Genomic DNA, 23154 nt, shown 5'->3' with positions numbered 1-23154 from the left:
TTCGTGTTTCAGTAAAAAAAAACAGCAAAGAATCAAAAACAAAAAGTTCATGGTTTGGTTCGATCTCTACAAAAAATAAAAACATTTGAAAAGCGACTTTTTCATCATTCCATTCTACTCCCAGGGAAAAAATGGAAACTCTCAATTAAGATTCAAAACGTAATCATTATTATTTTATTAAATAAAAAAAACTGCTCCTTAAAGTATGCAACCAATTATACGATCTTTTATTATCCATATTTTATTTCCGAAAAACGGACTATTAGAAAATAAGCTGTTGTTAGCAAAAAAATATGTATTTGCAATTGGTGCACATGTACAATGCCTTACAAATATATTAAATATTTTAATCTAATAAAATCATCGAAGTTATAAAATCTTTGGCACAAAGAAGATACTAAAGTTACAGAAGTACATTTAAATCACGTTTAACAATAATTCTGTTTGTACTGACGATTAATACAATCCTTAAAGCGCAAATCGCGTTACAATTTCACACTTTCCCAGTCTCTGCTGTTACTATTGACATACGCTGGGTCTTTAACACCTCTCTCCATTTTACTAAAAAAGGGATTATTATCTTTCAACACAGTTTTGTTCTGTGGCATATTTACATAATTATCCGCCGATTTGACAATATCTTTGTCCGTTTTCCCATTTTCCACAATCGGTGGTAAATGATAGGAAGGATTTGAAAAACTGTTGAGTGGAATTGGGCTTGTACTTTCAGAGTCTGACTCGCTTTGTGATCTCAGCATTGGAACAAGTTCAGTCATTTTACACTCTTCTGGTTTTTTGTTTCTGGTCTTATTCAATTCAAAACTGAAAACACGATCATCATCAGCTCTGGGACTGAAGATCTGAGCTGAATCCATGCTCAGATATCCTGAGGTGTCTTCACTTGGTGGTAAATCATTGGCGTAATGATGAGGAGATGACAAGTTTTCAAAATCTGGAGGACTTAACATCGCCAAGTAGTCGCTGTGGCCGTCTTCGAGTCTTTGAGTGTTCATTACGAGGTAAGGGTCGTTGAGATCGATGTAATGTTTTCTAACAGTGTCTTCGAGAAGAGATCCTATCCTATCTGAGAGTTTGGAGAAGGTGGGTCTGTTTACAGGCTTGGCTTGCCAGCAGTCTGTCATCATTTTATATCTAGAAAAAATTATTTAAATGAAGAGTGGAAATAGTAGAAGCGGGTTCTTACATCTCTTTAGGGGCGTACTCGGGAGATTCCATTCGGTAGCCATCAAGGAGTTTATTAAAGAGTCTTTCATCGGCCTCCATTCCAGGGTAAGGAGTTCTTGCCAAGGAGAATAACTCCCACAGGACTATACCAAACGACCACACATCTGATTGAGTGGAGAACATCTTATCACGGATGGACTCAATAGCCATCCACTTCACCGGTAAAGGTCCCTACAAAACCATTTGTTCATCAAACTAATTTACAAGACTTCTTTACTTACATCTCCTTTCTTTTTGTAATTATCACTCTTATACATGCTTTTAGCGAGTCCAAAATCACAAATTTTCACAACATTATGGTCCGCTAAGAGGATGTTTCTCGCAGCCAAATCACCATGAAGGACTTTGCGTGAAGCTAAGTACTCCATGCCCCTGGAGACCTGGAAGGCCCACAATAACAAATTTTTGGTACAGATCGGCTGAGTGTTCCCTTTGTAGTCTCCGTGATAATTTGAGCGCCACTCTGGTTGCACGCTACTGTTGTTACTCAACACAATTTCTTCGTCGCCTGTGCTTGGTGACATGGACACTGTGGTGATGTCCGTTTTGGCCGTAGTGACATTATAATTGTCACCTCTATAATCCATCATGTGGGGTAATTGTGGCCCTCCACTATCAGCAAAGGAGAGAGCGGCGTACTTCATGTACGGAGACTGTTGATTGCTGTAAAAAAGCGTTGGTGTTAGTCGAAACATAATATTTTTTACCTCCGGCTACTGGAAACGGAGTACGTCCTCTCTAGCTCTTCTTGTCCAATCGTGTAATCTAAATGAGACGTCTGAGGATCCACTTGGTTAATAAAATTCTCTCTGTGTCTCAACAGGTAATTTTGGATATTACCAAAGCGACAGAACTCCACGATGACCAACAGCTCTCCTACAACACGTTGAATAAAAGAGTTAAAAAAGTACCCACTCACTTTTTGCAACATTCTTCGTGCACGCTCCCAACAAGTTAACCACATTTAAATGCTTTCCCAAATGCACCATGATCTTCAATTCCGACGCGAGCGCCTTGATGTAGGTATAATCCGCGTTCTTCCTCACCATTTTCACAGCAACGGTGCTACTCTCCTCTCCTTCGATAATCCCTTTAGCGATGCCTTTAACAACAACTCCAAACGCGCCTGATCCTAGTTGCTTCCCTAATTTCAGTTTTTCAATGGGAAACTCCCACTTCTTGTCGTACGGTAGAAGTTCAGCTTGATCGTCAATTCCAAGTTCTGGGTTCAAAGACTCGATTGCGCCTTTCTCGAAATTGGCTAAACCTGCGGTTTCGAGTTCTCTCTGAAGTTTCCTTTCAACCCGTATCTTGTAAACCACGCAGAATAAGAATACAATTGCGAGGAAACTGAGAGCGCCGATGATGATCCAGAGGTACATATTGTTGTTCTCAGGTTTGTCTAAAATTGGAACTAGAGTAGGTTTGGTGGAGGTACTCACGCTTACTTTTGAACTTCAGGTTTACTTCTCTGAAGGATTGTCCCACTTTGTTCTGAGCAACACATTTGTAAATTCCCTCGTCTTTGTAATCGAGAGATTCAATATGGACCAGTTGGTTGTCGCGGCTCATTTTGATTCGTTTAGACTGGTAGATTCGTTCAATTCCTTTGTACCACGTGATGGTAGGTTTCGGCACTCCTTTTGCATTACACATGAACTTCACTTGATTAGGAAGTCTTAGCTCGACGGTTTTCGGCAAATTGGTGCTCACCACTGGCTTCGAAAGTTCTAGAAATAAACTTAGAATCTTCCAAGTACACCAAGAAACACTCACTTGAAACTTTAACAGTCATGTTCTTGTAAACGGGTCTTCCACTTTTCGTGTTCACTTGACAACTGTACATCCCAGCGTCCGCAAATGTCGCGTTTTCCATTATCAGAGTTATTCGATTTGTGTAGTCCGTGCGACTGTGGTCAATCCTGAATCTGTCATCGGATTGCATGGGTTTGTTCTTATGGACCCAAGAGATGTTGGTGGCGAAGTCGATGATTGACGCTCCACAGGTCATACTCAGTTTTTCGCCGATTCCCACTTCGACTTCATTTTCGTTGTGGTTTACAGTTGGATCGAAGGCGAAGATGTCGAAGCCGTTCTTCACATCTAAACACACTGTTAAATTGAGTTTATATAGGAGCAAACTTTACCGGTTACGTTGTAAAGTTGATTCTCTTTATCTTCTCCAATGGAGTTACTGGCAGCGCATTCTATATATCCAGAATCGATTGATTTGATTTTTACCACTGAAGTCAGTAAGAAGCCTTCAGCGAATGATTTTGTTTCGTTCATCTAAAAAAAAGATAAATTTATTGAGTTGTTTGCTACTCTAATAAGACGTACTGCTTCAAATCGGCACGTGTTGTCCAAACACGGTTTGAATCTCCAAGAGATCGAAGGTTCAGGATAACCAGCGGCTATACATTTTACTTCGCCTTCTTCGTTGACCATGTGGAAGGCTTTCGTGTTGATATGAACAGTCGGTTTATCAGTCACGTTGAGAAACAAAGACAGTGCTTTGGTCTCAAACTCATTCTCAGCGACAAGAGTGTAGTTTCCAAAGTCTGTAATCTCAATATCTTTGATTTTTAACAGAGCTTCCGTCGAGGAAACTGATATTGTGTACTTGTCTGTTCGTTCTTTAAAAATAGTTTCATTCTTATTGTTCAACCAGAAGAGACTGGGCTTTGGATGACCGTTGACGTTGATTCTCCAGCGTACTTCTGGACTGCCTGCTTTCACCGAAATCGTGAAAATATCGCTGTCTTCAGTGAGGTTAATAAAATGTTCGTTAGGAGCTACAAGAAAAAGTTAAATCAAAGAATTTGGTGCCGAAAATGTACCGTAGACTGAAATATTGATGCTTCCTAAGCTCATGTGCAGTTGGTTATCGCTAATGTTACAGTGGTAGGCACCTTTGTCTTTAAGAGTTGCTTTTCTGATGATCAAGTTTTGGTGGATGAAACCACTTTCGTCTCTTGTTTGGTTTGTTAGACTCATCCTGTCGAGCTACAAATTTCAATTTTGATTTGACTGGAAGATAAGAGAGGTGCTTACATCAGGAGCCCCAGTCGGAGTGATCCAATTCATGTTAACAGCCGTCGGGCTCTTCACTTTGCACCCCAAAGTTAAATTCTGACCGACAAGAGTGTGTCCATCACTGAGCTCCTCGAGTATTGGTTTTGGTAAGAAATGTGTGTAAGCTATACAAATGAGTTAGTCTCAACGAAAGCAACAGAATAATGCACAACACCAACACCAAAACTGGACAAGAAAAGAAGCCCCACAACCACGGCAAGTCAAGTTTTACTTACGAACAACTTTGACATAGATACAGTGATCATAATCTTTATCTCCGAATAGATAATTGCAACAGTAAAACTCTTCGTCACTGACACTAGTTACATTAAAACTAAATCCAGTTTTCGGGTCGTAGGTTGCATTTTTTTCAATCTGTAAATAAGAAAGACTGTTAGAACCCCAGCGATTTTCGTCTTCACCGGGGTTCTGTGTCTGGAACTGTACTCACGTTCCACCTCCATGATCATGGTTTGAGAAAAGCTATGGTCTTCTCTGATGTAGTTACAAGTGTAAATTACAGCATCTGGGTGTTTGGTGTTATTAGTATAGATCCCGAAGTGCGGGTGGAATCGGTACATGACTCCTTCTTCATCGAGAATGTCCAGAAAAACCTTAGGTTTCTGTTAGATAAGTTGTACAACTACATGAGAGTTAGTAACCAGGCAATCTATAAGACTTCCGGCTGTTAATAGAAAAATTATTTACAAGCCGAAAGTGGTTAAAGAAATGGTAAATGCTAATTTGAACTCATCGTCTTGCAGCTGCGGTTAACTTCAAGCACCACAAGCAAAATCAATTAAAATGTTTATGTGCAGATTCTACCTGTGTGAATGATGGCTGCCTTCGTTTTGGAAGGTAAAATTAATTTGAAATCTATATACATATTTACAAAACTTCCTATCTGAAGTCACTACTAACCGGTTCTCCCAGGAGCAGAGTAAGTTTAACATCAACATCTGGTGAAGTCGGTCTGCAAGGTAACAGTGCCGTTGAATACTGAGTAACTATAATGTTGTCAAGTTCCACATTGTTGACAGCCAAATGTTCTTCATCTAAAACAAAAAACCTCAAAACTAGGTCGTGGAAACACAAGAAAAATTCTACCTCGGACATATAAATAAATTTTGCTAACCAAATCGTCATGAGAAGGATCCGAATTTTTGTCATGACAAATGTAAAATCCTGTATAAGGATAACGAATGTCGTGGATGATGAGTCGGCTCGCATATTTAAACGTCGCACTCTTTGGAAGGACATCAACGGCTGTTACAACAGTACTAAAATTCTCAACCTTGAAATAAAAAATGTAGTCACTGTAAAATTGTTTCAAGGACTACCTTTGGCCATGACCACGTCAAGGGAGTATGTCCTTGACACAACACTGTGAAATTATCCCCAGGTATAAGAATAGTTTCATACTTTGCATCAATCTCAGGTTTTTGGGAATTGTAACATAGTACTGAAACAAAAAATTGGATTATTGGTCAGTTCCAAATTAAAAAGTTCATCGTATCACTAATAAGAGGATGTTAGATTTTCTATCATATTTGAGTGGGCTTCTGTTTCCTTTTGATAGTGATGTGTTTACTCAACTGTTGTAGTCTTTTGGGTGTCTTAAAAGTCAAAGAAATGATAATTTGGTTGTTTTATGCAGAGAAAGTTTGTATCGGAAATCTCATCATTTCACGAATCTTTGTTATTTTGGAAATCCACAGTTACCGCATCCTTTCCTGTCTTATCAAATTCCAAATAAAACAAATGATTAATAGATTGACTGAACAAAATTAAAATAAAATCGATAAGAAGTTGTCGGGAATATTTCATTTCCTATTAGGAATCATGTTACTATTCTACGTAGTTAAATCTTCTTTTAGGAACAAATAGGTAGAAATTTTTGTTTGGACAACAATATTCTGCGTATTAGCACAACCACATCCTTCCTATGACCTCAGCAAAAGACTGTTAAAAATGGTGATAATAGCAAATGATTGTTTTTACTTCTATACTACAATATACTTTTTATACGATTTAACACATTTCTGTTAACATTTACTCAAGTAAAAATGCGCTTCTCCGCTACAGAATCTAATTGAGAGATTAACTCCAACAAATAAGCGTTAAATAGATAAAAGCAAACAAAGATTAGTGCTGCACTTTTATCCTGAATTAACTTTGATCCCGCTTCGCCCGGCTAAAATGAATTAGTTAATTATTCCCGCACTTCGCCCCCAAAAAGCAATCAATTAATAAATTAAAGGTGATGATTGACTGCCTCTAATGAAACTGCTCCATTTCATTCCTGGAATCCCGGAGGATTTAGTTACGTGGATTTTTACGAAAATTCCTTTAAATCAATAGGAATATCTCACTAGCTATTATGGTTGGTGACGCGATAATTGCAAGTAAATGACTTAGAGATTGCTTTTCTCATTTACTGGGGATATGATTTTCCCCGTCGAATGGAATTGTTAGCATTAACACGTCTTGGGGATTTTGGCCAAGGTAAGAGTTACGAGCGGGAAGGCAATCGTGAGCGAAATACAGAATTACATAAAAGTTATACATATAAGGAAAAATACAATACAAAGTGCTGTAAATCAAACAGTACTTTTATGGAAGAAAACTGCTCAAAAGTAAATATTTTGGATGTTTTGCCAAAATTGATATCTACTTAAGAAAAATATTTTTTTTATATGATAATCAATCTTTAAGTCAGTCACCTAAGTTGTCTTTGCTTGAAAAATTATTCTTAATTAATTAAGAAAAAAATTGTATTTCTTTTTACTAAAAGCCAGAATTAGGCAAGGAGTTTATTTTTCAATCACAGAAGGTAACCTCACAGTAAAAATAGGTCAAAAACTGTTATGTTGTAAAATTATGTCTCGAAGACGCTTTTAGCATCTTTAGTGAAGGTAGAGCATCCATCAGCAAGACAGAATTTTAGTGGAAACAACTTTTTACTACGGCAGTTGAGCAACTTTGAAGCCTTAAAACGCCACTGTTGCTGTTCAATCATACTGGATGGAATATACTGGTTGGTGAATTCTGTTTGGATTTGTCTGCAATATCTGTTGCATTTATCTATCCAATCTCAATTACAAAATTGTTAAATATAATTTACTACTTCTTAATAATAAAAACATTCTGTCTGCTATTATTACATCGGCAAAGCTAATTTAGATAATTTCTGTTTAATCAATAAAATGTTTCTGTCTGTCTGCGCTATTCCATTTGTGAGACAAATCATTTGTAAGATTATGTATTAAGAAGTGTATTAATTTCATCGGTTTTTATTTATTTATTTATTACAAAAAATAAGTATTTTGGTGGTTTGTTTCATAGACTTTCGTTGCATAGATCCGTTATCAAAAACTCGCAAAAGTTAAAAATATTAGCATACCTAGAGATGAAATAAGAACACAAGAAAGTAATTTGAATTTTGAAAATTTGTCCCGTTTTCATATAATTTTATATTTTTCATTTATGTTATCTAGGTATGAAGCAGGACGTAAAAAAATTGTAAAGCAAAGCGTCGCATGGTTATCAAAGTAGAAGCAGTAAGAAAAAGTTGTACATTGAAAAGGACGCCCTAGTTTTCTTCTCAAAAACTCGACTTTATATAAAAATAATAAAACAAAAACAGCGCAACGTAAAAACATACGTACTAAAATTCAAGCTGAAAAACAGCAAAACAAAAAATAAGAAGTAATTTATCCTCATAAATGTCCACAAGCTGGCATTTGGTGGAGGTGGGTGATGTGCTATGAAAAGAATAAGTTTGGAATAACGCGCTAAGAGCTCTATATTTTTGATTAGCATTATAAACTTATACTCTATAGAGAAACAATTATTACATAATACGTACGCCTTGAGTGTAATGTTATTGACCGCAAGATTTTAACTTTTTGGCGATAATGCCGATCCAGGCCATTAATTGGCCTGCCATCAACACTATTGTACCGCTGAAAATGATACAATTTTTTAGTAAAGTTTGTTTTAAGCTCTTATTGCTCAAGCGAAAACTGTTGTTGTTCTGGTTCTTTTGAAACACATTTTATAAGAAAATTTTTTCAATATGTATACAAATATGGTTCAAATCCAAAATTCTAAGGACGATGCCTACTTTAACATTCAAATTGAGAAGTTTTCTATTAAATTTTTGAGCAAGTGTTGTCCTTTTGGTCCCCTAAACCTGTTATTGAAGAAAAAATAGAACTTTCCTTAAAGACGGCTATATAAAACTAATACATATACCTATTCATTTTTGAGCAGTTTACAATAACTGTAATAAAGTATGTTCAGTTTTCTCTGAATTTTTGATCACTCCACAGGTTTCTAAACGTTAAAATACCAAAAACTTTAACAAAATAATCAAACCTCAACAATTATTGCCTTGATTACTCGCGGTTTACATAATTTTTTGGTCGGAATCGATAATTTTGTGACCTAAATCTATCTAAATCTAAATAGTAGAAAGAACCAGTCGTCACAAGTAAAACCAAAATGAGATCGCATCGGTACATTTTTAATGAGCGCTTTTATCGAACATTTAAACTATTGCCTTTTCAATTTCATTACAATGAGACTTCTAATTTTATTACTATTGAATTTAGCACGCACCGCACCAATTTCTTTTGTAATTATGATTATTGTTTCTGTTTTATAAAACAATAGAGGACCCTTTTAAGGTCCGCCTCCATAATAGTAATTTTGAGGTTTTAACAAATTTAAAAACTAAAGACCTAAAAGTCTCGAGAAGCCTTGCAACAAAAGAGCGCTTGGAAATCAATGAAACGCACGTTTTTTTATTTAGAACAATCGATCAGATTCGATCAAATGATTCAAAGATTGATACGGAGAAATACTCGATTTGTTATCTAAGTTGAATTGAAAATAACCTCGTAAGTAATTTCCAAGTACCTAAATATTTTGACATTATCGCTACTTTACCAAAAAACATTTATATCGTAAATCAAATCTAATCATTTCGCATTTACTGTTCTTGATATACAGAGTGGGCCACTTTTAGTTCATCGAAGGTATAAATTTGACTTTGCCGAAAGTTGCATCACGTAAAATTCCCCGTTTACTCAAAAAGTCTCAGCCAGTTACTTTCGCTTTTAATAGAAAGTTGTTAAATATTTCCAATTTTAGAAGTTCCTGTGGTTAATAAAAGTGAATCTGCACCAATTTACAATTCCGTAAAAATAATTCGAAGAAAAATGTCTGGCTAGTTTGAGTCCTCGGGGTGTAACCCACGTGCTTAAATATTTACTTCCCAGTACAATGATTCAACACGTGTTCGGACTATTGATAAGAAAGGAAGTTTAAAAAATCTTTAGCAAATAGGAAAACATAGATATTTTTTAATTCAGATGAAATCAACATTTACCATTTCAGTTTATAAATAAACAAAATGACACACACGTAAGATTGCTCAATTTTTATTCCGCAAGATTAGTCATCAGGTAACCAAGTCACTTTCCTAAATACTTCAACACTTACTCAAGTCTTCGGTTTATTCCGACGAAGGATTTCTCGTCAGACATGCGAAATTGAGTTTTATTGTCAGCGGACTACTAATATTAACTTTAAAACGACGAAAAGATAAGAATATAATAGAGCAGTTTTGGTACCATAAAAGATTCGATAATAACCTGTTTTCTGACTTGAATTTCGATGTGCAAACTTACCGAAAAGTGAAAGTTGAAGGAAAAATAAACTGGAAACTGCTAGAGATGTTAAGGCCATTTCAAACTAAACACACCAACATGAAAGAATTACGTCTTTTTTTTAAGTTTTAGTCATTTGGGTGAAAACCCAGCTTCATTTTAAATTCCGCGTCTTCGGCGAGTGCGCTCCCGATTACTACTACTACTGGCTCTGCGTAGTTATCATTGTAAGTAGGCGTCACCGATGAGAAAACAAGAAATTTAGGCAACTATCCGAACTCTAATGCATCTGTTGGAAAAGATAAAAGTGATAAACAGAGTGTTCAATGTGATAATTCGACCCTGTCTATCTATCTTGTTAGTTTAGGCGAAAGGGAGGAGATTAGACAAATAAAATTGGAGATTTTAGCATTTTTATCAGTGAAATGTTTAAGGAAAACTAATAACTTTTGATCACAAGAAAATTATCCTAGTCCTCCACCGGCTAACGACCATATATTTGATCGAATTCGGTTCTGGATACTGGGAGCTTCCACCATTAGACGATGGTTTTTTCGTTTTCGCCGCGCAATAACTGTAGAAACATCGATTAAAATCATGCATGAGTCCTTTATCATCATTAAACGTGTAACCAAGAGTCCTTAAAAAGTAACCACCACTTTGTCGCATAATTTTTTCACAAATCTGTCCTCTCACTGTGAGAATTTCTCTTCCGTTGATATTTTCCTTCCTGATGGTGTCATAGAGAGTATTATAACTGAAATTTCCCGAGATAAAACGGTAGCTAAAACGACGATATTACAAGAAGTAAAAGAAGGATTATACAGACTTACTTGCGGGTGGAGTTTCCTAGAGTACTCAAAATTTGACTGTAATTTGGCGCATCCGCGTCATTTACTGTGATTTGAGGACCTGGCAAATCAGAAATGTCTTGTGGTGGTCCAAATTTGTCAACTGAGTCTATTAAAAAGTTACGATCTTCCACAGCTGAGTCTTCTTTTTTCTGAGAGTGCAGCCGAAATATGATGGTAATAATAATACGAGTACCATGAACATTTTAAAAAAATGGAAGCTGGAAATATCAACAGGATTCTCCTTGATATTTGATCGTACCAAATCGTTTGTGCTCTTCACAAACTGGTTTGCCTTGTAACCATTAAAAAGAGAAAAAACGCGTGTCATTAAATTGTAATTATTTTAACTAGAAAAAAATCAATAACAATTCTTCGAACCGAAATGTAAACATTTTTAATTAGATCAAGAGCAATCGGTTCGGGTAAAATTGGTCTGTGCGGTTTTAGAATTGTAATTTTCGATTTGAATTGATTTGAATCTTTTGCGTCGCTCATTTGATTGGCAGGTTTTCGTGTGGTAAAAAGTGGAATATAAAAATTGGGCCAAAATCGCTCGCCTTAAATTTACTTATGATATTAATTAATTAATTAATACTATTTAATGATAATAACTTTACGTGCAATTTCTTAATCAAACCAACTTATGACTGTACAGTTGTTTAATACGAAACCAAAATTCTGGAATAATTTTAAAAAATAGTGAGAATGACGGTGCACCATTGCAGGGAATGAACTGATCTGCTTTCAGTAGACAATGCGAATTTCAGCTACTCAGTTAAATTACCATTAAAATTGTGGCTACCATGGGAAATTTGTGCGCCCTTAAAGCAAAAAATGATGCCCCCAAGTCGAAATTTTCCAAAATGAAATAAAATTCGCCAATGTTAATTTCCATAGACTCAGTAGAGGGCGCCACTTTGACTGAGTCGTTCATCTGTCATTTTCTCTTCAGAAAAGGGAAAAGCAATAAGAGTGTTGTCAAAAGCGCAGCCATTAATGTCAGAAGAAAGTGATATCAGTGTTAAAATTAGTTATTTTTAACAATTTTGTCTACTGGTGGCAAACAAAGGTAAGTCCTGATAATTAACGGTGGAGGCAATGGGGGTCAAATGTCAGTCCATTTCGCCCAAAACTGTGCATTTCTGTGATTTATTTATGTCGCAGGTTACGCTATGGTCCACTGATTGCCATAGCAGGTGAATAGTGCATTTCCGTGGTATGGATGACAGTACCACGTAAGTATTCCTCTTGTAATAAACTTTGTTGGTAAACTTTTTCTAATCAGAAAAACTGGATTTCGCGAATCGTCACGCTCCTCTTATTTTGCTGTTTAAATCACCAGAGGCAGCTAGTCGTGGTGGAAGTAAAAAGTTGCGATTTCCTTGCGAATAAGAACTGGGTTAGTCGCGGTATGAGTCACACTTCAAATATCTCCAATTTAACTAGACAGATTGATGTAAATTTAAAATCTGGATTTAGAAATGGGGGCTGTTTGTTTTATAGTCGTGTGGGTGTGTTGCCACAAAAAACAGCTGACGCCCTCGCGCGCTGATAACATTGAAATGCATGGAAATGGCTCATGTACGACATAATTTTATTCAAAAATTGATTGCGATGATAAAAAATGACTCCTTTGTAAGACTTCACCAGCGCAGGCGCAGCGTCGCGACGCAGTGATCCGTTCCAACTGCAACGTCGTTAGTTATCGCGTTTTAGCCGTAAGTGTCACACCCTGTCGAAATATTCGATTTATTTGTTAATCCAAATCGTCGTTGGCGAAATGAGCGACTCACAATTTTGTTCTTCTCTGGCGTTTATTTTCGCAATATCACGAGTTTTTTTTGTTTATAAACAAGGGAATTAATGGGCCTTATCGATTTTCTATTTGAGTATTGATTTTTTGGCGACAAAGAAAACTATTGATAATAATGTAAGAGCTAAGAGCTTGAACTGCTGTGAATTTTCGACACGTCTTTACATAGTATTTTTGCATCCGTCTTGTGATACAGCCTTGCTTTTATATAATCAAAAATCTTTGTATAGAGGCTCAATTAAAACGAACGTGTGGTGATGACCCAAGTGCTCATTGGATTCATACAGGAGAGTAAATTGAAAAAACATGTCTAAAACCATCAACGCGTATAGGATGTAAGTTTCTGTTATTTTAGTTGATTTTTTGCTTGTCGCTTACAGTTCGTGCAGTGTGAAAATCTAAACAGTTTTTGTTTGCGCTACTTTTCCAGCTAAAATAACAGTTCCACTTTATATTAGAAAAGGTTCCTATTGATCTATAACACACGCAACCTTCTCTACTATAATCGGAACTTACAAATTCTTCATCCTAAAACCCCTTTTTTATTTCAGTAAGAAAATCGAGAGTTTGGGAAAAATGACAGCAATGTCTCAAGAAGAGATCGTTTCAGCCGTACGAACGGTAGCCCAAGGCTTGGAGGCTCTTCGTTCAGAGCACACTGGAATTCTTCAAGGCCTTCATGAAGCCCCCGACCCTGTCGCCAGCGAGCGCGCCGGCCTGGTGCAACAAAGTGCAGATATGATCGAATTGGGATTAGGAGAAGCTCAAGTATGTGATTTTCTGATTTTTCTACAAAAGGGGTGAAAAGGTGAAACATTGATCGCGGGAACTACCGATGACTCATTGATGGGAGTGGGGGAAAGAAAGCCAATGTACGGGCCGACATATAGGCTAGACTAGACTTTTATGGATGGATTAAATTGATTGTTTGCTAATGATTTAGGGTAGCGTTTCGTGCGTGCGCTGAATATTTTAACCCCACAGGAATATTTGATAGGATTCTACGACTCTTTAAATTTGGTGGAGGTGCTGGTCATAAAATCAATGAAATTATTGTTTAACGTCCACACCAAGTCATGTTGCTTTCAATGGAGCTTGTCGACCATGACAAAAATGATTGGTTCTGTAAAGTTTTTAATGTGCAGCAGTGCGGTTCACCCAGAACATCCTGTATATTGATATCCACTCCTTGTCTCTCAGAACTGCTCTTCCAAGTCAACTTTGCTGTTATTATCTTTATTTTATGTGAGGACCATTGGCGTTTGCTTGCTCCAAAATTTAGAAATTTCGCTTCGATATAAATACAGATGATTGTTTACAATAGCGTACTTCTAAAAATAACATGAACGCTGATGCAGCCCCAACGACTTAAAAATTTTATTCATTATTGTGTGAATTTGCCATGCGTTACGTAAATCATTTACTGATGATGTGCGAAAACTTCAAGGTTTCGTTCGGATTATGTTTTTTCAGTGAGGCAAATGTAAACAATACAATTTTGTTCCAAGTATGATGCTGTAATCATTACATAATTTTTGTGTCCAACTTGTTCATTTTCCCTGTCACTAAATAATCATGGTCTAATTAACCAGCTTTTCCGGGCTTTAATTTTAATCGTATGAAATTTGCAGAGTGAGGTCCAATTTTTGTTTTTTGTTGTCTCCTAATACGATCTAATAAATCTGTTTGCTGGTATATAAAAAAGCTCAATTGTATTCGTCTTTTTTAATGGTCAAGATAATAAAAGCTTAACTGCAGACACAGTATTACTTAAATGGGAAAAATCAATCAATGGCCGATTTATTGCCAATCATTGGTCAGTTATCCAATTTATGATCAATTCGTCTGGGAAATAGTTATTATAAAATATTTAGAACCGACTACTCTTGCGTATTTTATCCCACTAATTTCTACTTAAATGTGTAGTGGAACTGTACGCATTCTCATAATTAGTCAGTTATTTTTGGAACACTGACTATCTTTATGTTCACGTTTCAAGATCAATGTTAATGTGCCACACATAAAGCGATCAATATTGGCTCTATGAATAAAACAGCTCTCGATTTTTCCTTTTTATTTAGCTAAATTTGGATGCCACTATAAATCATTGTAATCAGCTCTGCTACCAATAAAAACATGAATGAGTTCCACCCTTTGGCCACGCGCCAGAAAAAGACAATGTGAACCTGTGGCGCTTTATTAAGAACGATAATGATGTGTACTCAAGTATTAAGAGGCTTAAGAGCTATAATGTTCCGCCATAGAAAAGTTTATTCTAAATTAGTGCGTCCATTTTAGGTCATTATGGCCCTAGCCAACCACTTGCAAATGATAGAAGCTGAAAAACAGAAACTCCGAACACAAGTTAGACGTCTCTGCCAGGAAAACGCTTGGCTCCGAGACGAATTAGCCTCCACTCAACAAAGACTGCAAGCTAGTGAGCAAACAGTAGCCCAATTGGAAGAAGAAAAGCGACATCTTGAATTTATGAGTTCAGTGAGCAAATATGACCAAGACGTAAACGACGATAACACTAGTGAACATCCAAGAAACGAAAAACCAGATCCTGTCGTTGATCTTTTCCCCGATGATGATAACGAAGATAGAAACAGTACGTTGGTCGTCATTTTTTGTTTGATTATCTTAACGTGTTTGTTTTAAAGATATGTCACCGACACCGCCGAATCAATTGCAACTTTCCCAACAGGTGAATGCAGGATATGAAATTCCTGCCCGATTGCGTACTTTACACAATCTTGTGATTCAATACGCGTCTCAAGGACGGTATGAAGTCGCTGTTCCGTTGTGCAAACAGGCTTTAGAAGACTTAGAAAAAACTAGCGGTCATGACCATCCTGATGTAGCGACAATGTTGAATATTCTTGCCTTGGTTTATCGGGATCAGAATAAATATAAAGAGGCTGCTAATTTATTAAACGACGCTTTAGCTATTCGTGAGAAAACATTAGGCGAAAATCATCCTGCTGTAGCCGCTACTTTGAATAATCTCGCAGTATTGTATGGTAAAAGAGGGAAGTACAAGGAAGCGGAACCTCTGTGCAAGCGAGCTCTGGATATTAGAGAAAAAGTGCTTGGCAGGGACCATCCAGATGTGGCTAAACAGTTGAACAACCTTGCGTTGCTCTGTCAGAATCAGGTCATTATTCTTTTAGTTACAGTGAACAGGTAGCAATGTTGGTTTTAGGGCAAATATGAAGAGGTTGAAAAGTATTATCAAAGAGCGTTGGAAATTTACGAAAAACGACTTGGACCAGACGATCCCAATGTCAGCAAAACCATGAACAACTTGGCTTCTTGTTATTTGAAGCAAGGCAAATACAAAGAAGCAGAAGTTCTGTATAAGCAGATTTTGAATAGAGCACACGAGCGTGAATTTGGGACAATTGACGGTGAGCACAGTTGACTTTTTGGTTCATTAACAGTTTAATACGCACAGTATTCTTGCATTCCTTTGAGTTGAAGTAGTCGATAAACGGGAGTTACCGTCCGACAGTTCGCACTGCATGTTACGAACTTAAGTTACATGTACAGAGTATTTTTAATCAATATAGTTATTATGCTTCACAAGTGTTTTATTTGTTCCTCGTGAACCCTCTGTTTGTCATCAGGTGATAACAAACCGATCTGGCAAGTGGCAGAGGAGCGCGAAGAGAACAAAGCCAAAAATCGAGAAAATGCGCCGTATGGGGAATATGGGGGCTGGCATAAAGCAGCGAAAGTTGACTCTCCTACTGTGACAACGACATTGAAGAACTTGGGGGCTCTGTATCGCAGACAGGGGAAATACGAAGCGGCGGAAACTCTGGAGGATTGCGCTTTGCGCAGTAGGAAAGAGGTGCGATAATTTTTTAATTAATTTAGTATAAAAACGAAATTCATTCTGTTTTACTTTGTGCTGCAGCATGTGCAACAAGTAAGTCATTCATTTAGCTTATGCTAGCTTGTTCTAACTTGTCTTCGGTCAAAGCCACAATATTTATAAAAAGATGTTTTAGCAGGCATTGGATATCGTCAAACATTCAAAAATGGCCAACATTTTGGGTGACATGGACCGACGTAAAAGTGGAAGTGTAAAGGACAAAACGTCACGACGTGGCTCTCGAGAATCCCTCGACATGTCTTATGATGGCGAAGAGGTACGTTAACTTTAGTTCAATCATTTAATTCGCTTCTTAAAACGTTTGCTTAATTCGCTTAAGGTAAGTCGTGTATATCGCTTGAGACTTGGGCCTCATTTTTTGTATCTGTATGGAAAGCGGACGACACCGTTCAAGCATTTATCAACTCCATCTGTTTTTTCAGTTATTGTTAGGCGGAGAATTTACTTTAATTGGCATTTTGGTTCAAAATTATTTGGGCACGAGTCGAATCGTGTAGAACGTAGCCTAGCTATTGTTTTTGTCACCTTATAGCTCTGACTTGTTATTGTTTTTGGCAGCCGAACACTGCAAGGACTCCCGACATGGAAAAAGGCGGATTGAAAACGAAACTGTTTAACGCCTTGGGTATAAACTCGCCTGTCAACAAGCCGCCTAGCTCTTAAAGATCTGATTTTACATTTTAAGCGTTGTCTACTTTTTTAAAAACATTCCACCGAAATCTAGAACATCACCTGCTCTGTCTTAAGTAAATTATCGCTATTGCATGAAGCAGTATGTAGGCAAAAACAAGCTTAAAATGTAATGCAAACTTACATTGTAGATACTAAAAAAGTATTTAATTTTATTGATAGTATTATCATTTTGTTATATTCTTTAGTTTTTTAAGAGAAAGTGATAAAAGTGGGTGGTCTTAATCATGTTCACATGCTTCCTCAGGTATAATGCACCTTGGGTTGTCGATTTATACATTTTTATATGCTTTCAAGGACATGTGCATCTTATTACGATCATACGTAAGCATCAACGCATTTTTTTGATAAAGGTCCTTTTTTGTCTTCCTCTTGATTAATTTAATAAAGGCGATACCGCCATTTTCGATCTTCCATACATTTGTCAATTATTACGTTTGTAGGTCAATCTTTTATGTAACAAAAAAAGAAACTACTTAATTTGGAATTTTTGTATCATTTTGCAAATAGTATAGTGTATAAAATGAAAACTAAACTGTGTTATTTAAATTTTAGTGTTGTTAACATTGTTTATAATAAATTAATGTTTATCGACAAAATTTTCTTTATTTGAACACCCTGCCGACTAACGCATGGCATTAATTTAAGTTATATTTTTTTAATTCTATTAATTTTCCAGAGGAGTTGATAAAGCTACTAATTTTGCACTAATATACTGTTGCTTTTGCTGTTGTATTTGCTTTCGTTTCTTTACGTATCTCTTTGTTATATTTTTGTTTTTTCTTTGTGTATATTCCGATGAGCGGGAGTGTAAGAAATGAGGTGAGTAATCCCATTGCAGTTACAACGGCATCAAACATTGTAACTGTACAAGAAACAATTTCAGGATTGTGTAAAAATTTTGCGCACATGACAGGACTCGCCTCCTCGTGCAGTGGGTATCGCATGGTTCCGTTCTTGTCCTTTCTGTTTGTGGTGTCGTTGTCTCAGTACCGCACTGTTTCACCTCACTTCATTTCATAGATTACTTTTATGCACTTTTGAGTTATATTTTGCTATGAATGTGGGTCTAGTTTCACTCTCAACGGTCACGGCCTTTAGGACTGGTGAAATCTCTAAGCAGATCGATCACATCTTTGTCAAAGTTGCTCGGTGATTCAGTAGTACCAAGCTCGGTAAGTGTGAAATTCTAACTTTTCTGTGATAAGACGACAGAGGCTGTATTGTTGTGTTTCTTTTTCAGAGTGAATCGAAGCGAAACAGACCAGTGTGAATGCAGCTTCGCGACGTTATTAACACTTTTGCTTCAGAGTAAAAGTAGCATGCATGAATATTCAGGCAAATGTGTTAATCAACTAATTCACTTAACAAATTGTGCATGTGCAATAAGACATTCCTACATAATCAAATTGGTGGAGATTGATATTTTATTTTAGTTGTATGTTTTGAAAGTTTGTCAGGTATTTGCTACGCTATTTTTACTGTGCTTTAGCTATCTTAAGTACACATTGTAATTCGGACATGGCCAATAAAGGAAGTAACTGTACCCTTCATTTTTTTCATTGTACCTTTTATTCATTAGACTAGTACTGAAAATACAAAAAAATCACAAGTTGTTATAAAGGTGTTGTTGACAACACTGACAAAGTATAAATACAACCAGCACAGCCTAATAATAGAGTGATTACAGACACTAGAGGATAGTCATCCAAATCACCTACCGGCACAAATAACTCGACCTCTTCAAACAACGCCTGATACGTTACATTGTGCCATTCACATACACTCCTATTACTAACATCACAAGGGGCTTTTACCTTATTTCCACATTTTTGGGGGCAACCATTCAAAATACTCGGTTTATTCAACAAAACTTTCCCAACTCCGCCAGATATTTGTGCCCTTTGATACCTCAAATGAAAAGGTATCGTAAAAGACACTTTATTTTCACCAGGCGGTACAAATACATAAATTGAATGCATAGAGGCCAAGTGAGATGGCACTTCTACATCAACATCACCTTCAATTAGGACTGATAAATGACCCAGTCGATTTAAATCAGCGATCTGATCAGGATTTATGAACATTTCTTGTCTGACATTCAATTTTATGACTAGGGCGCAGTCAGAAGTAGCATTGTGCTCTAGGAGCCAGTTGATGTCTCTGTGGAAGCCTTCGCCGTCGATTTTTTGAGTGAGAGAGACATGGGAATTTGGACATTTTGAAACGGAGGTGGCAATATGACCAACGAGCGAAAGAAAACAAATCCAGAGCAGCTACAAGAGTAAAAATCTTAATACAAAGTTATGAGACGTTAGGTTATGTTACCTTGAACATTTTAATTAGATCATTACCGGTCTAAAATCAGTACAAACCAGTTCTTTTGAATGCATGATTATCAAGTTTATTAAACCATTTCTGTTGTCCTCACAGGAACACCTCAATTTGAATATTCATCGATTACCAAAATACTTGTCACTTTGACACTTTGTTTAGTAATAGCCACCTGGCGGAATAATGACAAAGTTGTAAGTTCACGCCTTCTCTCCCAAGAGGGCTAAACTTTTGGTTTGAAACTTTACTAACCGATTCAGCTGATATAACGTAAATTTGACATAATCTCATTATTGTGCCGACTTACAAAACCTTCCGGTAATCTCAAAAAAAAGTAATGTTAACAATCAGCCAGATTATCATTATCAGTAAACGTAAACAAAACAGTTTCACAATGACGTCGGTAAAGTCACTGCCTGTCGTGACAGAACTTTGACATTTCCAACCTGACGTGTTCACAGACTTTTTAAAATCATGTTGGATTTATTTACCATTTTTAGCAAGGGGGGCATAGTTTTATGGTGCTTCCAAAGCACGAATCAGGTGTTTACATCATCCGTGAATGCTTTAATTCGTAATGTGATACTACAGGTAAGTCTGCTAATTTTCCCGAGCATATGGTTTCATGGTCTTTGCAGGAAAGGTCTGGGGTCCACAGTTTTGACCACGAGGGCCTTACCCTGCAATATAAATTGGATAACGAATTCGATTTAGTTTTTGTGGTGGCGTATCAGAAAATCCTGCAGCTTTCTTACGTGGATAAATTTTTAAACGATATTCATTTAGAGTTTCGCGATAAATATAAAAATGATCTATCAGACAGTAGATACTTTCAAGAGTTTGATTTTGTGGATAGTTTTAACGCGACGTTACAAACGGCGGAGCAATGGGCGAAAGCGCAAGCCAAAGCCCCTAAAAATATGCGTTCCTATGAACAGTCAAGTAAGTCGAAAAAAACGGTAGCGTCGATGATTGAACGTAAGGGGGAAGAGAAGAAACCGAGTAAGAAAAAAGAGGTGAATTTCAGCGACGAAAACTCCGTAAAAACTCCTCCGTCGCCACAAGCTAATCATGTTGAAGAGGACGTAATTTTGGCCAACAGAGCGAAATTCGCTCAGAAGATGAGTAAAAAGAAAAACGACACTAAGTAAAGACGTTTTTTTTAACGATATCCACTGACTGTGTTTTTTAGGAAAAGTCCAAAAAGTGCCAGTGAAAAAGCTGGGAAAAAACCGCGAATTTGGGACCTTGGGGGCTCCAATAAAGATCTGGAAAATCTGGAGCGCACGACTGACAAACCTGAGGATATCAAAAGTCACTTCACACCTGATACTGAGGTAAATCTCCTCATTTAGTTTCAGTAAAACTCTTTTTGTAGATTGTAGGGCAGATGAAAGGTGTGATCAAAGATCTAGAAGTTGAGTCTTCATCTGAAGAAGAATTTGAAGAAGACGAAGATCCTCAAGTCAACACCACCAACCAGAAAGCTACAAAAGGCGGCATGTTCTCCATCTTTAAAGGCTTGGTGGGTTCTAAAAACATCTCAATCACCGACATGCAACCGGCGTTGGAGAAAATGAAAGACCACTTAATTGCCAAGAACGTCGCTGCCGACATTGCCATAAAACTTTGTGATTCTGTAGCTAAGAAACTAGAAGGACGAGTTTTGGGCACCTTTGAAAGTATTGCCTCAACAGTAAAGACAACGTTAACGGAGTCCTTGGTACAAATTTTAAGCCCCAAACGTCGTGTCGACATTTTGAGAGATTGTATGGAAGCCCAAAGAGCTGGGCGTCCTTATGTTATGACTTTTTGTGGAGTGAATGGTGTGGGGAAATCCACTAATCTAGCAAAAATCTGCTTTTGGTTGATTGAAAACAACATGAGAGTGTTGATCGCCGCTTGCGACACTTTCCGCGCTGGTGCCGTTGAGCAACTCAGGACCCACATGAGACACTTGAATGCTTTACACCCAGCAGAACGTCATGGGGGGCACCAAATGGTACAATTATATGAAAAAGGGTATGGGAAAGACGCCGCTGGGATAGCCATGGAAGCTATTAAATTCGCCTCAGATTCAAGGTTTGATGTGGTGTTGATTGATACCGCTGGAAGAATGCAAGATAATGAACCTTTGATGAGAGCTTTGACTAAGCTGATAAAGGTGAATGAACCAGATCTTGTGCTTTTTGTAGGAGAGGCTTTAGTTGGCAATGAGGCGGTGGATCAGCTCGTCAAGTTTAATCAGGCGTTGGCTGATTACTCTTCCAGTAATAATCCACATATGATTGATGGTATCGTCTTGACCAAGTTTGACACCATTGACGATAAGGTAATTTTAACGTCGCAATTTGAAAATATTACTTCTTTTTATTTAATTGACATAATCATCGTTTGTGGTTTATACATTGTAAAAAACTATTTTTTAGGTTGGAGCTGCCATATCCATGACTTACATAACTGGCCAACCGATCGTTTTTGTGGGTACAGGGCAAACGTATACAGATCTTAAAGCGTTGAACGCTAAGGCCGTCGTACATGCACTTATGAAATAATGCCTCTTTTGAGATTGTAAATAATTTACCTCAAACTGTATATTTATTGCGGGGATTGCAAAGATTTCCTAATTGTAAGGTGACAGTTAATTAAATTTTCTTCTGTTTATTCGAATTTTAATCAATAGAAAGATTTATACTCAACTATTGGCTCCTTTTGAGTGCCTTCCTGATTGTTGTCCAGTCTTCCATAATATCCTGAGGTTTAAGCATATAAACAATATAAGGCCCTGACACTGTAACGGCTTTGCGGCGAGACCGTGACCTCGAACGCGACCCCCATTCGCCCCCTTCACCCCACGTTATTTCACTATTGTGTCTATCTTCCTCTAACTTTCTTATGGTGTCCATTAACTCACTGTAATAGTAATCATATGCAAGTTTTTTCTCACTTTCCAAATTTTGCGCCGACGCTTGTTCTTCAGCTTCAAATTGATTATTGATGTTATTCAAACGAAATTTCCGCAAAATCCCCGCAACTTCCGTCCGTATCCTCATATTCTCCTGAAGTTCTTGGAGAGGTCCTAAATAATCCAGAGAACGTCCTGCTTTGACCTCAGCAAGTTGGTGCTCCACCTGAGACTCCAAATTAAAGAAACCAACTCCCTCCAATGCCCAGCTCACCTGTGCCATTCGCTCTTTATAAAGTTGCTCTCGAAGGTGACTGAACTGGTTTTCCAAGTCTTGGACATGTTGCAACAGCTCGTTTCGCCGATTTTCACATTCTCCTTCGTCCATTTCTGAACTATCGTCGGAATCAGCTTCATCTTCACTGGAGTCACGTCCAACATCATTTTCGCGGCTTGTATTAGAGTGGTCGGATTCGCCTCCGGACACGTTCCCGTCACTGACGTCGCCTCCACCGCCATTATTTTGCAGTTTCATCGGCGGCATTTTGCAACGAGGGGGCTCACAGGTTCAACAAAATCCAAGCTGTTTTGATCACATAAGTTTGAAAGTTAGGTTAGGATTCACGTAAACAGCTGACGGCTGCGCCATCTGGGAAGCGCAA

At 37.4% G+C, this 23154-nt stretch overlaps 5 protein-coding genes across 15 annotated transcripts; 2 read left to right on the top strand and 3 right to left on the bottom strand.

Annotated features, from left to right (window-relative positions):
* Window positions 1-277: 277 nt before the first annotated feature.
* Pvr (PDGF- and VEGF-receptor related) lies at window positions 278-10213 on the bottom strand. Of its 5 annotated transcripts, XM_088043018.1 has the most exons (17): window positions 10017-10213; window positions 5661-5782; window positions 5428-5614; window positions 5242-5375; window positions 4772-4943; window positions 4300-4445; window positions 4086-4251; window positions 3586-4040; window positions 3393-3534; window positions 3022-3348; window positions 2694-2975; window positions 2165-2647; window positions 1953-2121; window positions 1467-1908; window positions 1205-1416; window positions 615-1152; window positions 480-561 (listed from the first exon to the last, which is right to left on the bottom strand). In XM_088043018.1, exons 1-17 carry the CDS (start codon window positions 10072-10074, stop codon window positions 559-561), a joined length of 4038 nt encoding a protein of 1345 aa, XP_087899144.1. In that variant the 5' UTR covers window positions 10075-10213; the 3' UTR covers window positions 480-558. The 5 variants fall into 5 exon arrangements, with proteins under 5 accessions (XP_087899141.1, XP_087899142.1, XP_087899143.1 ...); XM_088043015.1 differs by having other exon boundaries at window positions 278-1152; XM_088043016.1 differs by having other exon boundaries at window positions 278-1152; window positions 4772-4934.
* Window positions 10214-11748: 1535 nt separating this feature from the next.
* On the top strand, window positions 11749-18613 carry Klc (kinesin light chain). 7 transcript variants are annotated; one of them, XM_088043695.1, is made up of 10 exons: window positions 11749-11918; window positions 12014-12084; window positions 13214-13430; window positions 14961-15273; window positions 15326-15819; window positions 15868-16072; window positions 16292-16518; window positions 16585-16596; window positions 16679-16819; window positions 17122-17852. In XM_088043695.1, exons 2-10 carry the CDS (start codon window positions 12068-12070, stop codon window positions 17224-17226), a joined length of 1731 nt encoding a protein of 576 aa, XP_087899821.1. In that variant the 5' UTR covers window positions 11749-11918; window positions 12014-12067; the 3' UTR covers window positions 17227-17852. The 7 variants fall into 7 exon arrangements, with proteins under 7 accessions (XP_087899821.1, XP_087899825.1, XP_087899820.1 ...); XM_088043699.1 differs by lacking the exons at window positions 11749-11918; window positions 17122-17852 and adding exons at window positions 12893-12997; window positions 18497-18613; XM_088043694.1 differs by lacking the exon at window positions 11749-11918 and adding an exon at window positions 12893-12997 and having other exon boundaries at window positions 16682-16819.
* A 189-nt stretch (window positions 18614-18802) lies between these two features.
* PIG-X (Phosphatidylinositol glycan anchor biosynthesis class X) lies at window positions 18803-19866 on the bottom strand. The gene is made up of 2 exons (XM_088043706.1): window positions 19582-19866; window positions 18803-19529 (listed from the first exon to the last, which is right to left on the bottom strand). Exons 1-2 carry the CDS (start codon window positions 19588-19590, stop codon window positions 18870-18872), a joined length of 669 nt encoding a protein of 222 aa, XP_087899832.1. The 5' UTR covers window positions 19591-19866; the 3' UTR covers window positions 18803-18869.
* Window positions 19867-19973: 107 nt separating this feature from the next.
* SrpRalpha (signal recognition particle receptor alpha) lies at window positions 19974-22251 on the top strand. The gene is made up of 5 exons (XM_088043691.1): window positions 19974-20178; window positions 20226-20734; window positions 20780-20924; window positions 20966-21919; window positions 22017-22251. Exons 1-5 carry the CDS (start codon window positions 20062-20064, stop codon window positions 22140-22142), a joined length of 1851 nt encoding a protein of 616 aa, XP_087899817.1. The 5' UTR covers window positions 19974-20061; the 3' UTR covers window positions 22143-22251.
* Brms1 (breast cancer metastasis-suppressor 1-like protein) lies at window positions 21938-23140 on the bottom strand. The gene is made up of 2 exons (XM_088043705.1): window positions 22767-23140; window positions 21938-22718 (listed from the first exon to the last, which is right to left on the bottom strand). The coding sequence occupies exons 1-2, from the start codon at window positions 23034-23036 to the stop codon at window positions 22287-22289; spliced, it is 702 nt and encodes a 233-aa protein (XP_087899831.1). The 5' UTR covers window positions 23037-23140; the 3' UTR covers window positions 21938-22286.
* Window positions 23141-23154: the final 14 nt, after the last annotated feature.

Source organism: Gnatocerus cornutus, chromosome 8 (assembly GCF_029298725.1).
Source record: "Gnatocerus cornutus isolate USDA-ARS CGAHR chromosome 8, icGnaCorn1.1, whole genome shotgun sequence".
In the NCBI taxonomy this organism is placed as follows: Eukaryota; Metazoa; Arthropoda; class Insecta; order Coleoptera; family Tenebrionidae; genus Gnatocerus; species Gnatocerus cornutus.
The sequence above is the reverse complement of the archived record's forward strand: the minus strand, read 5'-3'. Positions and strand labels throughout refer to the sequence as shown.